The sequence below is a fragment of the Melozone crissalis genome, unplaced genomic scaffold (assembly GCF_028551555.1).
Source record: "Melozone crissalis strain CALT ecotype California unplaced genomic scaffold, PUWL_Pcris_2 ptg000042l_1, whole genome shotgun sequence".
NCBI classification, from domain to species: Eukaryota; Metazoa; Chordata; class Aves; order Passeriformes; family Passerellidae; genus Melozone; species Melozone crissalis.
In genome coordinates this window covers 13,460,719-13,480,178 of record NW_026535820.1, presented here as the reverse complement: position 1 = coordinate 13,480,178, position 19,460 = coordinate 13,460,719, and the positions used below count along the sequence as shown (strand labels likewise).

Sequence of the window (19,460 nt, the reverse complement as noted above, 5' to 3'; positions counted from 1 at the left end):
TTATAACCATCACAAATGAAAAAAAAAAAACATTATAAAAGCTTTTACCAAAATGTTTTGGGGACTGAGGTTTCTGTTAGCAAAAAAACCATTTCAGAATCTTCCTCATTTTCAAGGTATGTATTTTCTTTTTGCATAATTTTAGCTTTTTTTTATTTCAAGTAAAATCAAAAAATGTTAGCTGATCAATTTCAGCCTGAAACAATTTGAAATTGTTGAAATGTGATTTTACAGACAGACTTACAATAAAAGTAAGGTTCATTTTGTAGGCATGCTTCAAGTGCAAAAAAAAATAGTTCTCTTCCTATATTTATATTGCTGGCATTACCTATTTCTTATTTTTTGCACAAACCCTCTATTTTTTACCCTCATGTTCCTAATTTTTATATTTCAAACTCCCCAATGCTTCATTAATATTTAGAATCCTTTGATTTATGGCCAGTAGATTGCTTTCTTGATGGATTTCTAATGAACATTAAACCATTAAGACACCTCAAAATAAGCTGAAATTATTTCAGGCCAACACAGTAGACATAAGGATGCAAGTATTTTTAATTAATTTACATTAAAAAAAGAAAAGAAGGTACTGATTCTTCCACAGTTTTTATCATTTAAGAAGCAGCATCTGATAATTTTACACTCTCATCTCCTTGGGCTGCTATTTTGTTATCCAAATATTCTATACAAAAAATATTTTGTAAAGCAAGCAATACAAATTTCTCATGTTTCTTTGTGATAATAAACAATATTTTAATAAAAAAAAAATAAAAGGAAGACTATTAAAGAGTAGTTAGGGATGTTTTATGCTATTGTGTGCATTTGTGCATTGCCCTTGCAGGATATCCTTGCAGAATCTTTAGGCTTCACAGTCTCAGTGAGAGCACAATCACTGCCTGCTAATTCACATATGACATATGTGGTATAACTATGCAGAATACCTCAAATTTTTCTCAACCTTAAGATTTTCCTTAATATCTCAATACCTCTCTTCATTCAATTAATAGAGTCACAGAATGGTTTGGGTTGGGAGGAACCCTGAAGATCACCTTGGCCACAGAAAGGGACACTTTGCACTAGATCAGGTGGCTCAGGGCCCCATCCAGCCTGGCCTTGAACACTCTCATGGATGGAGAATCCATAATTTCTCTGCTCAAATCAATGATGGATCAATCACTAGAGCTTAAGGAAAAATGAGGATGTTAGGGAAGCAACCACTTGGAGGATAAGGAAATAATTTGCAGTGGTTTTAGGTGGAAAAAGGCATAACTTTTCACATGAAGCCTAATAAACTTTGTTACCTTCCCTCTCCTTCCTCTGCAAAAGTTGAAACAACTCCACATCCTATACAATTCACATATTGATGAGAGTCCAACTGGAAAATGGCAGGCAACAAACATATTGGTTGATCTAGTAACATCAAGGTTCATAATAAAAATCTTAGAGAATAATACATGTGAGAAAATCAGGACAGAATTAGGATACAGGTACTTTAAATGGCATGCAATTTCCTACTGGTATCTCAAGCATCTGATGAAGAACAGATTTACATAAGAACCTTTGTGACTATGTCCCAGCAGCTAAGGAGGGACTTGTTATCTGTTACAGCTCTGCTGTACTTCTCTAGGGTTCTATCAATTGTCCATGGATGGCTGTACCTTCCATGGCTGGGGACGGAAAGTCCTAACCTGAATGATTATGGATTGTAAAGCACGATCTGCAATGAAGCACCTTTACTAACCTAGAAAGAGGAGATTAAAGCCAAAATGTTTAAGCCTCCCAATATGTAAAATACTCTGAGAAATATAATGTCCCAACCCTGAAAATGTTCAAGGCCAGGCTGGATGGGGCTTTGGAGAACCTGGACTAGTGGGAAGTGTCCCTGACCTTAGCAAGGGGCTGGAACTAGATGATCTTTAAGGTCCCTTCCAATCCAAACCATTCTGTGATTCTAAATATAGTTCAGTGAACTGTGAGAAAGACAAAGAGTTGGCTATATATATAGGGGAAAAAAAAATCCAAACCAACTGATTAAGTATGAGCAAAATGTCCTAGTTTTCAAATTGCTAGTACATAGGAAAAACATTATTCAGAAATGTTTTTCACTCTTTCAATGCTTTTAGAGCAAACATTTTGACAGGAGTTACTTGAAATAATGTCACACTGTGCAGGTAATTAATGAAAACAAAAGAAAAATAGTTGAGAACAATTTTAAAAGAAGAATTTCTTCTAATCTTTCAGAAACAAAGTCCAGGTAGATACATAAAATAGGTTTAATCCATACAGATGCCTTTTGTAATGTAAATCTGAGTAGCATGATAAAAAGAAAACTCACAATTGTCCTTACTATGTCAAAAGTTGTAACACTCCTAATAGATCACATATAACATTTAAAATCAGCATGAATTAACACAGAAACAATATCTACAAGAAACAATGCTGAAAAACATTCATTCACATCACTTCTTCTGTCTTCAGACTTATTGGTGTATGTGACAATTGTCACGTTCTAATTTGGGTCTGATTCATACTTCAGTGAAGAAACTGAATACAAACCCAATATTTTCCTAATTCCTAAAATAACTCAATTACCTCTGAAATATTTTTATGATGATCAGAAGAATAACTTGGCTTTTGAAGGAAATTTGCAATAACAAATCAGATTTTTGCTAAACTTAATTTTGCACACCTTTAGGTGGTCACCTAATGGAGCAGTTCCATGCTCCACATTATCCCTGTTGTGCATATCTGTCTTTGTATTGTCTTGGTCTTAATAACCAGGTGGTACCTGCTGAAGTATATCTGGTCATCAATCCCAGATGGAAATATATGTAGAAAGAAAAATAAAAGGACAAAAAAGGCTTATTAATAAGTATTGGCTCTATTGAATATAGTTGTGTTCTCAATATCTGTTGGTAGCAACTGTTGGCACCACTAATAGAAAAAAAACTGTAATACACAGCTAAAAAAAAAGGCAAGAACATGCCCACTGGTGGTTGTAATATCACTGTATCTTTGCTTTTTTTTTTGTGGGGTGGGAGGGTGCTTTGGGGATTTTTTGTTAAATTCTGGGCATGCTTGGTACATTCAGCTGCTCAGAAATCCTCCATATTGTATATTCTGGATTCCACTTGATCATTAGCAGGACTGGTTTACCAAGACGGATAGCCCACAATGGTGCAGAGCACGTACAAGAGAATGAATTTCATATTTATTTGCACTGGTACACACACACACACACACATATATATATGTGCACCCAAATTCTGTTGTGAGCATCTACATTTTCTAGGCATTTTCTACTGGCTCAACAGGAGCTGTCAATTAACTGAAATCTCATAGTCAGGCTCTGTGAGGAGCTCCAGTTCAGATTTTAGACTATAAAGTACAAGATTTAAAAATTAATTATAGGAAATACAGCAGAAAAAGGGGAAAATTGTAAATAAAATAGAACAAAATTATGCATGATGTAAAAGTGTATCACATGCCATCTCAGATTAAAAAATCTGCTAACTTCAGAGGACAGTTATGCTGTCCCAATACATGCACACATCATTCCAGATGACTTAAGAAGATAAGAAATATAAGGCAGATATCTGCCCTGAAACAAAAAATATGTTGGTAACTTACAAAACTGTAAAATGGCTATGATTTTTTAATAATTAAAGCAGAAAAATAATACTAAAACAAAATAATGAACAAGAGATCTCTACTGAATCTACCACCTCTAATTTTAAAATCCATATTTTTATTTTTACTTATACAGAGGATCTTAACTCTTAAACATACAAAATATTTAGGCATTCATGTACTTTTCAATAACAGATACTCATTTACTTGCTTGTTTATAAATATTCAAGACTCACTTTGCTGTTCCAACATTTTACATCTTCCTGGATTTCTGCTTTTTGCTTCACTAACTCCTCAAGGTGTTTTTCATCCTTTATAATCTTCTCTTCTGTTTCTTTTAACTTCATACAGTATTCGGTCCAAATAAATTCAGAATGCTTTACCTCATTTCTAATAGAAATACACACAAAATAAATCTATCTATTTGGAAATACTCCAAGGTAGACCCTCTCCATAAAGGAAAATGTAAAGCAGACTTGAATTAGTAAAGATTTATTATGATTCTCTACTATGTTCCTTGAACAGGTAAACATGAGATAATTTCAAAATTCCCACCCTGGGAAGTTCATGCAATTTCAGCCGGAACTACTCCTGCTACCAGTTCACTCTCCCTTAAAGCCTGCCAACATTACAACTTCTAATTGGACTTCTGAGCAGGTATTGGAATAGTCAAAGAAAGGCTTTTTTTCATACCTCACATGTCAACTAAACAAAATAGGAGTCAGCACTCTGTTAGTGGCTGAATCTAGTTCAGAGCCATCCTCACTTAATCAATCCACTGCGCTGTAATTTTGTAGACAAATGTCATTTGTGAATTAAATTTTTCACTGACATCAATTGTTCATGCTAAAAGGAACTTGAAGGCAAGGTCAAAGGAGGGGTTAAGGACTTTACTTTCACTCTGAATAGCAGATTTAAAAGCATTACAGGAAGGAAAGCTTGCCATAATTACAGAACAAGACACTAATAACTACAACAATTGTCAGGAAAACACTCCCATGAGACACGGTTATAGACCTCATTACAGGCTGTAAAAATGCCCTTTTTTTTACATTTGTGAATGGATTTGACAAAAAGGCAAAAGAAATAGAGGCATATCAGGTAAAAATTTTACAATGGCTGCTGGTATTTGTCCATTATTTTTATCATTGTTTCAGCAGGCAGAAAAAAGTTTCCTCCATTCTGCCAAGATAACTGTTCTGGTCAATAACATACTCCAAAGTGTGGCATATATTGTAAAATGAATCCACCACTGCAGAACTAAGACCATCAGTACCTGAGTTTTAGAGACAACTATTGCAGTATAACCTAAAAAAACCCCTGCAATAAGACAAGAGGAAACAATCATAAAGTTGCTTCATCACTAATTCAAGAGCATTTTCTGCAAGATTGTTTAAGAGACATTCTTCATTTACTTGCTTCCAATATTTCATCTAATGGTGAAGCAGACTTGCCAGGTGTCACAGGGTGTGTATAGCACGAGCATGAAGCCCAGCACTTTGAACTCCTGCACTTCCTTAGGTCCCACCACCCATGCAAGAGACATATAAATAGTATTTGGCACTATTCTAACAACAGACATGTAACAGTCATAGGCTGTAATTTTCTTCTCATATTACCTATCAGCTACAACTTTCTGAGTCGTAGCTGTCATGAAAAATTACAGCACCATCAGCCACAATGCGTGCGTGCAAGGCACAGACTGTGCCGCATGATTTATAACAGCCTCAGTATTTTCGGTTTCGTGCAATCTTCATCATTTTCTCACTGATGGCACTGAACATAAAGAAAAGAGTATGAACTGCAGAGCAGTCTTTCCAGTCTGTGCCACCACAAATCTTTCTCATGCCTATCAACATTACGTTATTCTAGTCCCCCTCAGATGGCAGCTGAAGGGATCTACTTCCTCTGTAATGTAAGCATGACTTTAGTTACCAGTTTAGCAAATGATACCAAAAAATTAAAATTAAAATATTCAGTAAAAAAATCAACAACCAACCAACCAACCAACCAAAAAAAGCCACCCAAAAAACCTCCTCCCAAAAAACCACCAAAAAACCAACCTACAAACAAAAACTGCAAAAAATCTGAACCTCTCAAAACCCCAAAAATAAATGCTTCACTAAGAGATAGAAAAGAGTTTTCTACTTGCATTTTTCTGAAAATACTGATATTCCTAAAACCACTGGTATCATTAGCATTTTCAGTTTAATTCACAGTCAAAAAAAGCAAAGCAGGTTACAGGGTGCACACGAGTCAATGTCACTGTCATGTGATATGAAAAGGAAATTGTATAGTTAGATGAAACAGAAAACAAACATGGCATATGTATGCCTGTATGCCTATTCTGTCAGGATAGATGACTAATTTTGGTACTCTTTACCTATTGCCATTATCATGGGGATTTTACTTACATAATGACTTCTTTCAAAAAAACAAATTTTAAAGCATCTCAGAAAAAAGATTAGCTACAGGAAAACACTGCACCTCCCCTCTTGCACATCAAACAATCTCAAGCACCCCAATCTCCTACAAGACTACCAAAAACCCCAGAAAAACTGCCCATGCTGCCCTACAACTACTAAGCAAGCTAACAGCTGTGACATAATGACAGAATTTAGAGGGAACTGAACAAAATCTTGCACAAAAAACCTTTAAAAAGTGAAGTAGTCACAAGACAAGATGAAAAAATTCTAATATTTATTTAAAAATTAAGTACAATCAGATTATCAACTTTCATTGAAAAAATAGGTTGGAGGATGGTATCTCAAAATCCTATATCTGTTGTTTTGATATATTTACAAATTATGTGAACAGGCAGGAGCAGTGAAATTAAAAGTTTGCATATAATCTGATTACAATAGGAAAGGTCAAAATAAGCTAAAAAACTTCAGAAAAATTTTAGGACAAACTAAGCCACTGGGGAACAAACCAGCACATACCATTTTGCGTCCAAACTCGAAGTAAAAGATCAGAGAAATTAAGTACATCATAAAATTCTAAATTAACTGTTTCTATTTGAGAGAAACATGTACGTGTTTCCACAAACATGTCCACTCAACATTTAGCACAGTTAAAGAAGCTAAGAAGGTTAAATTAAGCAAGAAATGGGATGGAAAATATTAGAAGAAACAAAAGTAATACCTTCCTCTTAAAGTCAGTGTCATGGTTTAAGTTGGAATATTCTTTGTATTACCTTTCAACCCATTTCAGAAAACTATGTCAGAGAAATGAAAAGAAACCAGAAGGCATCTTAGAAAGGTCCTAAAATACAGAACTCTTCTTAAAGGACATTGAAAATAATGAAAATTGCTTTAGAAAAAAGAAATGAATAATGAACAAAGAAATCCAAAGTCACAGACCACATAGCCTAGTGAAGAAAGTTGACAATACACAGAAATATTTATTCTTACATATACCTTAAGACTTCAAGCCCTAAACTACAACAATTTTTCTACAAATTTTTTTTTGGGGGAAAAAACCTCATAGCTGCTGATCACACTCTATAAATATGAATCAATAAGGAAAAAAGTTTAATAGTATGTATATGATGGAAGGGTAAAAAAAAAGAGAAAGAAAATAGGAAAAAAATATACTTTTAACAATATTTTTCCTGGTGTTACATGATAAAATCACCTTCAGCAACAGTTACTATAATCAGAACATCTGAATGCATAGTAATAAATTACATGACATTTTGGTAATACATCTTACTCAGTACCTGATCTTTACCATAATTAAAATCAACATGAGGTTTGCAATGAACTTAACAAGTTACAGAATCAAGGTCCATGCTTTCTGATTTCTCTCTGCTGGAACCCACAAAGGAGCTAATGAGTATTTGATCAGTTCTTCTCCATATACATATTTAAACAATAATCAAAATTCCAAATATTATGAAGACATTGTGAAGCTTGAATTCCCAGACTCATGTACACTAAAAACAAGTGTTATTTCTTACTCTTCACATACCTCTTCTTTTGCTTAGACATACATTGTGATGTTAATTGAAGAATTATGTGGCAATTTTCAGAAGTCGCTCCAGCTTTGTCAAGTGTTATTACAAAACTCTGCTCTCAGGTTTTGTGTAATAAAATACTTCCACTTTAGCTCTATATCTGACCACAACTTTAATTTTTCATGTACTAATATTCTTTTCAGACTGTAAAATAGGTTCTGAAATTAAAAAGTTAAACCTTAGTTAACTAAAACCAAATATGTTGACTGTGGATCTACCTTAGAGGTAATAAAATATAATTAGCAAAAATATCTCTAATATAATGTCAAAATTATCCTGACTCAATAAAACCAAGCCTTAGAAATTCACTGTAAATGTTAGGATCAAAATAGGAAAAATTTAAATATGATGAAAAAAGAAACAAGTCAGTCAGAGACACTTAGATCTCCAGGATTGCTAAGTTATCCATCTCAGAGAAAAATACAGGTTTTGATCCTACACTGACTCATCCTTCCTGAGACATGGACAATTTGGATCATATTACAAGTGCACCACCACTTTGCAAGTGCAAGGCCAGAACTCTTCAAACAGCAACATTATTTGTGTGAATGCATGTTAGCAAGATGCCTCCTGTTCCCATACTAGGGGTGAACTTGTTACAGACAGAGCTGTGATCCTTCTTTAGTTCTCCTGTTTGGTGCCAATGACAAAGAGATCCACAGCAATGTGATATCTCAAAGAAATGGGATTATTGCATCTAAGCAACCTTCCCTTGCTCAAGAATGTGCCAGTAAGGTTTCTGCTGTGACCTGCAAGCACAGATCTCCCTGGACAGCAGACATCAAAAGCACCCATCTTATTAGCTCAAGAAATGAGTTCCTGATGTTGATAATACCTAGGTCAAAATACACTGTAAGAGTGCCCTGTTTTTCAGGGTTACTTTCTGCTTCAAGGCTAAGTAACTTCTGAGATTCTGAGGCAGGAAACAAGTGGGACTAAAAGAAGTGTTTCAAGGTCCTGAGCAGTAAACAGTTTTTTAAAAAAAAGTTGCTGATGTTTTTAATCTAAACAAACTGAAAATGACACAACCAACTCACATTATTTAATCAGGTACAGCTCTTAACTATGGCATATAGAGTACCATAAACAGCAAGAAAAACAACCACAGTTATGAATTCCAATTATTTCTTGAAGAAAAAACTTAAAATTTAAAACCAAGAGAAAATGTCTGCAGCTACTATGACCTCTTCTTTATATATCTCTGAGAGTAGGTCCTTTCACAGAGGTAACCAGGATACCTTACTCCCAAATTCTACTGTGAGTCTTGTTTTATTCAAACATATCTCACTAGAGAAGTTGACACACAATTTAAATAGAATAAAAATTCTTCCTTTTTGGTACATCAAATGAAAATGTCACTCACGGTACCCTCTACTCTCTCAGTTACTTGAAGATTTTGTTTCATGGTAGACAAGACTACAAAAGAGACTTCACTGACTGAATGCAGGCATTACAGTGGGCAATGTGTAAGTATACTGGTTTGGGCTGGGATCCAGTTAATTTTCCTCAGAGTAGCAACTATGAGGCTTTGTTGGGGTTTTGTGCTGGAAGTGGTGCTGTTTCCACACAGGGATGTTAGCAGGGCCTACACAGAGTCAAGCCTTTTTCTGTGCCTCACCCTAGCAGAGAGCAGGCTGGGGGTGCATGAGGAGATGAGGGGGACACAGCCAGGACAGCTGACCCCAACAGATCAAAGGGATATCCCACACCATATGGCATCATGCTTACCATACCAAGTTGCAGGGAGGAAGGAGTTGCTTCTCAGTGATGGTGTTTGTCTTCTCGAGCAAATGTCTGATGTGATCGACCCCGGCTTTCAAGGCTGAACACCTGCCTGCCCATAGAAGTGGTAAATTGATTTCTTGCTTTGTTCTTCTTGTGTATATGGCTGCTTCTTCTTCTCTTAAACTGTTTTTATTTCCACCAGTGGCTTTTTTCATTTTTACCCTTCTGATTCTCCACACCATCCTGGTTCAGGGGAAGAAAGCGAGATGCTGCGTGGGGCTCAGGTGCCCACTGAGGTTAAACCACAGCAATCAATTATTCACATTGCTTACCTTTTGTCTTTTTAGAAAGTCTGGCTGTGTGCTGCAAGCTTGTAGACAATGAAAATGACAACATTTATTTCTGCCAACAGCCTCTGGACTTCAGTGGTTTCTTGGCAGAGAGGGGTTGGCCTATGGCATAAGATTCTTAGGGATATACAGATAGAATGAACTTTGGCAAATAAAGATTCACTGAGCAGAAGTGAATAAAAGCTCTTACAGGTTTTACACCTGTGCTGGTGGTAAGAGGAGCTATCATAGCTCTCAGTCATATTTAAATGCTTAAGAAAAGACTGTCACAGCATTGTGGAATCACCCAGTTGTCTCACAGACACAGATAGCCCATCTCCTTGAGGAATCTAATGCTATTGCCAGGAGCTTCATGAAATTCCACTGTTAGTCCAATAAACAAAATTCTCCTCTACAAATGATCTCTACAAAACATCAGTATGTTGCATTCACAGCACCTCCTGTGAGCAGAATGGATCAGTGTATGGAAACAGAAATCCTGCAGTAAGACAACGTCAGTGCCTTCATTTTGAAGAGACATGGCAGTAACCTGAGGTGATACATGGATCTGTAGATAACAAACACCCTTTTAAGTCCTCCTTTCTTTAAAAAATAGGAAATTCAGTAACAAGAAATATTTCTTCAGCTCTGTAAGTGCTCCTTTACAGTTCTTAGGTAAACTAATGAGGCAAACTCTATAGTGACTTCAAATGAAAATGATTCTTTAGAAGAAACAGAGAATGGGTGATGGACAATCCCTTGCAATGATTGTGCTGGACGGGAAATGGACATTTACTGAAATGAGGTTAACAAGGACACCAGTTTGCACATAAAACTCAGTCATTAGCACTAGAATTAATACCTTGAATGAAGCATCAGCTATCAGGACAGGTTTTCAACCCCTGCTGTACACGAGGCACTTTTTAACTTCAACTCTCCAGAATATCAGAACAGTGCATGCTGACCCCACTCAGGTACTGCAGAGCACAACCTGAATTATGAAACTGGCCTACAAATTCCTAGCGAACCCAGGTAGTTCTGAATTAATAAGATGGACCAAATTTCATTACTAACGGAGAAATTTATATACTCCATAATTACCATGCACAGTTTTTTAATACCTGATATTTGAAGAGCAGGTGCTGTCACATGGCTGCGGTACTGAAATGTCTGCTTTGGCCACTCAAGATATTTCAGAAATTTATTACTGCCTTTCAATTATTCCTGTGAGCTTTCCTCATCTCAAGTGAAAAAAAAGGCCACTGTGTCACTTGCTACATTGCCAGATAAAAGCTGGCAATGAGCCATAGGCATATGCAGCAAAGTCGAGTGTAACCTCCTACCAAACATCAAATACTTGATATTCCTGTTCTGTGGCACACTTATTCTTTGTGCTGACTCTTTGTCTGTATATTCAGAGATGGAAAGGAAGGATTATTTGTCAGTAACTGGCCATTAGTGGTGTCCAGATGTTACTATAGCTCTACTTGATAATCCAGCAGAAAATAAATTGACAAGAGGTTACAGCAAGGAAACTCCAACAAAAGCCACCGCCAAATAGAAGCTACCTTGCAATCCAAAAAACCAATTTTGTTGGTTTGTTAAAATAAAAAAAAAAAAAAGGTTGAAGAGGTATTTTGATAAATTCCAGTAATTTGTGCAGTAAATAAGAATGATAGCAGAATGTTGTGTCAAAGGGATTAAAATTATAATTATCATAATTATAATTCTGGATATCATGTCTTTCTTATTCTGTTAATGCAGGCTAAGATAAAAGAGGCAAGCACTTATGTATAATTCCATTATTTTAATTGAAGAAAAAACAAAAGAATTTAAAATAATTTCTACAAGTAAATTTTCTATAGTTTGGTTGCCTTTATTAAAACCAACAGGGAATTATAATGCTATAGTGGAGAGCTCTTACTTCTATTGACTCAAAGCATGTCAGGATATTTAATTTTCTCATACATACATGCATCTTTAGATTATTTATCAATCCTTTTCATTTTTTTTGTGTTTCGATGAGTTCACATTAAACATCACTGCATATTTATGATGTCAGAAAACAAGTTTTCTGAAAGTTTTTATATAAAAAGCATACATAATGTTCGCAATAAAAAAACCTCCAAGATTTATCTGATTCTTGTCAATTTAAAAATTGATGTTTAAATTTGAGTGCCAGAGAAAGGCAACAGAATGTGTTGGAAAATTGCATAATTTAAAAAAAAATACCACTAGCAAGAGGGCTTTCATTCTGTTGGAGAATTTTGGAGTTATTTTGAAAAGGTGGCTACTTTCATGGGAAGATAGTGACCTCTGGAGCAGAAAGAAAGAAATTATGTGCAAAGAAGCCACTGAGGTTTCACTCAGTAACCCGACAAAATCCTTACTGAAGCATCTCCTAGAGGCTGTGCAGCCTTTGCAGACAATGCAATGACCATATTTTTTAATGGGATAGATAATATTGGGGCACTCAGCTTGTAACAACTCTCAAACAGAGATATGCATGTCTGTTTTCTCTTCTTTTTAAAATACTACAAATATAAACAACACAATATAAAATCTTTATTAGAATCTAGCTTAACTTTGCTGCTTAAATTAGTTCTCTGGATACTAAAAACTAGATATTAAAAATTAAATAATTATTTTAATTGCAAAGGCAACTAGCTATCAGCTGCTTTTTTATGATTGTGGCAGGAAACCCCAAACCTGAGTAATAAACAGTTAAATCAGAGCACAATAAAAGTCACAGATAATTTACTTGACATTTAAAAATTCTGTTGAAATGAAATATATAAATAGGATAAATACAAATCTGTAAAGACATATAAATACAGTAACAATAAGTCTATCTCCTTGTGATATGCAGCGCCAATTTTTGGAAAGAAAGAAAAAAATACTCCAAAAAAAGTGGATTTTAAAATAGCCTTGAAAAAATATTTTAAGTCTACTTCTAGTACATCTCAATATTTTAGCTGCATATATTTTAGGACATCAACACACAAATAAGATATCCAACTTAAAAATGTTACCAGCTTGATTTTTAATCAGTATTTCAAACATATAGACCTGATAGAATGGTGATGCGTTTCATAACTCAGAACTAATTCATGATAGTTCTTATATTATTTGCATAATAGACAATTAACTTTTCCATTTTAGAAGTATTTTGACATGACTTCAGAGTTCCCCTAAACTGAATTAAAAATAAAACAAAAAGACACAACATTATAAATCACTTACAAAAAAACTCCTACATTTTAGACTGTAAGTACCTTGAAAAAGAGATTGTGCTCTAGATTTGCACTTAAAAGGTATTGTAGAAAGTATATTGAAAACATTATAATTGTTCCTAATATTTGAACTTGAAGTAACACAGTATCCCTCCGGCTTTAGAAATCAATATTAAGCTATCTGCAACTTTGTTCTACTTTGATTCTTAAGACTGGCATCCTCCATATTAGGCATTTACCATAAAAAATATTATAAATATTACAATCAATAAATACCATAAGTAAATACATTAGGAAAAACGTATATCAGCACTAAAAAATAATTGAATTTTGTAAACTTTTTTTGGACAGTTTCTGATGTCTCCATATTCTGCAACACAGATGTCTGTGTAAAAAAAGAAGAGAATCAATGCAAATATAACATATGTGGCTTCAACCATTCTCAGGAAAAACCCCACATGACATCATCTTATAGAGTCAGAATTACATTCCATGTATGCCTCAGAGACATTTATTAAAGGCTGGCAGCATTATCCTCCCTGGGTTCTGTCAGCACTGAGTGCCTGTACGTAGTGCTACAGGTGTACAAAATGTAAAGCGGACATTGGTACTTCCAGCAGATTTCTGTTCTCTAAAATGTGGGGAATATATCTATTCATGGTGAAAAGAAACTAAAAGAAACCTCTGTGTATGATCTGGATTTACCTTTCCATACATCCTCCACAGCTGTGCCCTTGGATTCAGCTTTTCTTCCAGCAGAGGGCTGTGTTTCTTCACGAAGTCTGTTTCCTCCTGAATCTCTCTGTTGGCTGTTTCTTACATTTTTGGTTCTGTACCTGCAGCAGCTGACAGCTTTTACAATCAAAATGCCTCCATAGCTCCAAGATATCTTAAACACACATGTAATATTCTGCTGAAAAGATAATTAGCATAACAAAATGCGGGTAACTGAATGACACCATGAGTAACTAGTGAGATTAGGAAATATCTTGTCATAATGCTAAGGCTTGCAAAATTTTGCTATAAGTTTCTTTGAAGGCCGAGAAAGGACATTGACGAGAAAAGATCAGCAGCTATTGCATTAGGAGTGGATCTGGTTTATAAACTCATAATTAGTTATCCTAGTATGTAAGTCAAACAATTGCTCAAAGCTGGGGTGGTTTTGTTTTCATGGAGGAAATGAAAACACCTCGCCTTAAGGCATTTGTAGAGGAGGCTATTATGACACAAGAACAGCTCTGCCGAGCTGCCTAGCCTCCAGCTATGTTGATGTATGACATATGTTGGTGCAGAGAAAGAACAGGGCAAGAACAGATCCAACATCCTCTTGAAACAAAAACTATTTTCAGTATGAGGACTCTTCCCAAACTAAACATGGTTTCAGGAAAGTTAAACTAAAGATACAAACTCAAAACCAACAAATAAAACATTCTCACTGTCACACAAGAATTATCTTGTGACTGCCACACAGTCAGTCTTAATTCAGTTTGCTGCATTTTCTTTTCTGATTTGGCATAAATTTCCTATGGGTCTTTACAAGAAAATAGGTGACTAGATCACTGGTTGCTGAATAGCAATATGTATTTTATCTTATTTTGCCTAGGGAAAAAAGAGTTTATTACAGGTGATGTTCTGCAGCAGCTGATGGGAAATTTATTGGTATAAAACTACAGAAAGTAAAGTAAGAATATCAGATGAGAAAAAAAGTCAGATAATATCTCAAGAACAGTAAAGTTTGCCATAAATCTGACAGAGAGAAGCACACTTTACTGATGGAAAAAACACTCCTGAGAAGTAGCTGTGAAATATTCAATGCAATCCCTTAAGTCAATAAATCTTGCTGTGTTAATAAGACATAAATCCAAAATTTCCAAAATTATTATTGCATTGCTACTGAAAGTTAGAAATGTTGCAAGAAGAAGTGGATTTTCTACTTTGTACAAAGTGATGCCTAACATTAAGATGAATAAAATGTGGTTTATATTGGATTTTTGTTCTATTTCAGAGAAAGTAATTTCTGAAGATTGGTTACATCAATGTAATTACCTGAGTGTGCTACAGGACATAGATGCAGCAGGCACTAGGAATAATGGAAATCAAGGTAAGTCTGAAGAAATAACAGGATTCAGTGTCTAATCTGAATGGGTCATGCAAAATCTTAATTAATCTCCTGAGTTGGTAATACTTAGATCAGAGATAATTGTAGCATCCCTGAATTCCTTTATGCTCAATTCTATGTTAGTATATATTTTGTTTTTAAGATAATACTATGAAAAGTTATAATCCTGAAAATGACAGTACTTACTCCAAGGTCATGACATCATACTGACATAGCTCACTGATAAATAAAGGGAAGAGAAACTGGTCAATTTTCACAGCTAAACTTAATACTGCTTTATTTCACCTTTAAAAAATGCTGCATCATTGCTTACATTAACAGACCAGAAATGTGCTAATTATATTCTATGATTCTAAACTTCCGTTACTTATATAAAATGCTAAACACGAAAGAAAAAGCAACAGAAATGTATAGCAACACACAAAGATAATTCACAGCTACATCATCATAGGTAAGAACATCAAAAAGTTAAAAGTAACACCTCTGCAGCTCAAATCTTGAGCTACTATGCTCACAGTTCCTTACGTCTGTAAAATTGACCTTTCACTAAATTGACCTTTCACTGCCACAGATTTGCTCCTGAAAGCATTCTCTAACCTGTCAATGATTTTTAGTTCAGAGGCTTCATTCAATCTCTTCCTCTGTTTTCAGGGCATCATAAACTGTCTGTAAGAGGCAATCACTTTTTAGGGTGAGCAACCTGAGCAGTCTGGGAGCACCTTAACACAGGTTTCCAATTTCCAAGTCAAGAGTTAGCCACTGACTAAAGCCAACAAACATTTTTCTCCTGTGTTGTTGGGGGTGTGTACTATTTGACACTGCCTTCAGGGAAGGGGGCAGAAAGGATTTGGACTAAACAATTGGCTCATCTCCATTACACACTGATACACAGCCATGGAGGACCCTTGCACTGCCACCGCACTCTGGACTGTGAGATGTTTGTCAAAGACCTCTGGGGGCTTGCACCAGAATATCCACAAGTACAACCTTGATTTCACATCTAGCAACTTACTGTGACAAATTATGCTACTTTCCTAAAGCCTAGGTGCAGGCAGAACCTGCTTTTTGCCCATAAGTCAGAATAAAAAAACCAAACTGCTAAGTAGCTCCATTTTTTACTTTTCTTTTTTTTTCCTTTAATTTTATTGTGTAGATACCTACAAAAGGTAATGCAAAAGTCCTCAGAATCTGGGGTTTTAAGGACTCATATCAATGGTTACGTCAAATAATTTGTATTAAATATGTCAGAATTTTGTTGAAATGTATTACATTTTAATTTTTCTCAACACAATTTTTCTTTTTAATTTCTGGTTTAATCTGTAGTTTAACTCAAATGTACTATTTTATAATTATGTTTCAGTTTCTCACTTCTTGCCCCAAACTAAGTACTTATTATCATCTTAAGTGCCTACTCTTATGTTATTTCTCAGAAAATGCTGAACATTTCATAGTATTTCCCACTGTTTTCCCAGAAATGTATTCAAGTGTAGAAACATCCAAGTTCAGAAATGTAAATATTGCAATATTTACCTTTTACAGTAAACATAACTGTAGTCATGTCTGGATTTTTACTCTTGGTAATGAGCTGACTGAAAAATTACAAATGTTCTTAGTTTCAATATCAGTACTCTTTTGCATGGCTGCAAGGAGTTGCTGAAGCCTCCAAAGTGACATACAAACAATTGTTATGCCAAGGTTGTTCCTTCACTATTTCTCCAACTCCAAAGACTTTTCTCCCTCATGATCAGCCTTCATCTGCTTAATTAGCTCAGTAACTTCCAATAGCAAAGCTTCTGTTTCCTGCTTCAAAGTTAACGTCTTCGCCGTCTTTAAAAATACATTAGAAATATTTTTTTAATGAAAACTTAATCATAGTCTCTTTAGTTGAGCTTCATTCTCAACACAAAGCTGGCCTGCTCACAGTAAGCACAATTGGTTACATTTCTGTCTTTAAAAATAGATTATAATTCTTCCTTATGAGGGCTTAAACACACACTCTGAATTCCAGCTCCTTTCTCAGGATAAAGCTGACTCTTAACATCTATCAAGGCAAGCACAACTGGTTACAAACACAACTTTCATGTTCTGCAGCTCATTTCAAATGCAAAGCACAACAAAAATGTGTTAATATAGATGGTAGAAAATTTTTTTTTTATCTTTGTGTCTTTGCTTGGGTAAGTAATATCCAAATAACAGTACAAGTTCCTAATTATCTCAATTTTGTCAGGAAAAATTATTTAAATTAATTTTTCTACTTAAGCTTCAATTAATTAAATAAAGTCTTTGGCGTTCTAAGAATATTCAGTATAACATCTCAACAGCACTATTTTACTGGTGATACACCAAACAATCATTCCATTCTGTGGCATTTGGTTTGGGGTTTTCTTTGGGATTTTTATTTGGCAAAAGATTCTTAGAGATCATCATCATTGTGCTGATCTACAAAAAAATCGGAATTATACAAGCAAGGGTCCAAGACAATTCTCTTTTGATTCCACAGTCAATAATTCCCTAAATTATTTGGATTAAAATCTGTAAGCACTTAAAAGAAGGAAAAGGACTTAAAATCTGGAGTGAGATTTTAGCCTTACTGTTATCAACAAAAATTTTATCACACAATTTACTGCAGATGGGATTGCCTCAGGCTAGTACTACTTAAAAGGTTGCACACTGGTTTAAAAAAATGCACGCAATCTCTTTAATATTTAAAACTTAATTTAAAAATGCATAGTCTGACTAAAGATGCAAGCAAACTATATGAAACAGAATTCTTTGCTGGGAGTATATTACAAATATCCTTTAACAGCAATGTAGTTATGCTTTTCAACAAAAGAAATGAAATGAAAAAAAATCTAGAGTTCCAATGCCCAACATAACCAGTTTAGTTGGCTCAAATCCAAGAGAGGTTAAAACATGGCATGGATCTAAATAGAGAGATGTAAATTATCTTCTTGCAAATAGGATGACTTAACAGTACTTAATATATCATGTAAATGTATGTGACTTTCAGCTTGACAGATGATACACAAGATTTCAAAGTATACTCACATCATTTACATAAGACATGGAACAGGGAACAAAATTAATCTGCAAGCAAGGATGGGAAAGAAGTAACACAAGAAATCAAGAACACAAGCAAATCATTGCAATGAGCATTTAAAAGGCTCATTAGCCTATTGGAGTTGAAAACCAGGGGAGGAAAGATAATTGCCACCCACTTATGTCCACATGTGAGGCTTAAAGGGCACATAGGAGTCCTTCATATGCAGCTAAGAGAGAACAAAACCTGTGGTCACAGGGTTACATCACACACACACACACACACACACACACACACACACACACACACACACACACACACACACACACACACATCCATATCCATAACTTGAGCACGTATCAATTTGAAAGAACTCTTGGAAGAGCACCACAAAAAAAAAAAAAAACAAAAAAACACCAAACTTTTGCCATGAAGATATGGCAGATAAAAATCCTACACCAAAAACAGACCAAGAGAACTCCTATGGAAGACTTCCTAGCTCAACACAAAATACAGGGAATAGGAAAAAAAAAGACCTGTGCAGTAATGGAAAACAGCAAGATGTTGGACAGGAAAACTGAGTCCTGAAAAGGTATAAAATTAGTTACAGAAACAGCAGTATGCTAAACAAGAATTAAATAAGTAGGCAAACAGAAAATAACTCAGTAGGTATATCTGACACGAAGTAAAAACAGTCAGGTTAATAAAGTGTTTGTTGAGCAAAACAGCAAAGCTTGGTGGATGAGATACAAAGAATAATAGAGGAGCTTGAAGAGGAGAATGTAACTAGAACTACACCATAAGGTACTCTGCATCATGAAAAATTTAAAGTGACAGATTCAGGCTTATTTTATGTTCTTTCTGAGTTTCTGCCTTTGAAATATACCTGTTTTGTATTGTATTACATATCTACTGGACATATGGCTAGAAATAATTTATTATCAAAGGTATAAATAAATTAATATATAAACAATTAAAATCAAGCCCCTCTGTATTTGTAGTGTATTTATATCATTCTATATGCCTAATTCTTATTTTTAAGTGGATTAATGAGACATTCTTACTATAGCAAACCTAACTTTCCTCCTTTTAATTTGTAGTTATAATAAGGCCACCATCCCAAGATTTCAGAATATTTTAAATCTCTGTATATAAAGTAACAACAACTTAAAAGAGATGTAGAAAATGTACAAAAGACTAGCAGAAAGAATTTAAATTAATAAAAGGAACAAACATCTGGACCTGATAATGCTTATCCAATTAATGCATATTGATGAGAAATTATGACAGTGAAATAATTTCGCTGCTCTAACATTAATTTAAATAAAAGTGAATGAGGTAATATAAATTTTCCAGTAAAATTAATGTC

General features: G+C 34.8%; 1 protein-coding gene across 1 annotated transcript in view; it reads right to left on the bottom strand.

Annotated features, from left to right (window-relative positions):
• CCDC178 (coiled-coil domain containing 178) overlaps nucleotides 1-16,890 on the bottom strand; it is a gene marked incomplete at its 5' end in the record, with an annotated part of 131,678 nt that extends 114,788 nt beyond the window's left edge. The window contains 7 exon segments of the mRNA XM_054285124.1: nucleotides 329-378; nucleotides 380-470; nucleotides 592-679; nucleotides 3,860-4,017; nucleotides 13,648-13,756; nucleotides 13,759-13,842; nucleotides 16,680-16,890. Coding sequence (XP_054141099.1) covers nucleotides 329-378; nucleotides 380-470; nucleotides 592-679; nucleotides 3,860-4,017; nucleotides 13,648-13,756; nucleotides 13,759-13,842; nucleotides 16,680-16,890 — 791 coding nt within the window.
• Nucleotides 16,891-19,460: the final 2,570 nt, after the last annotated feature.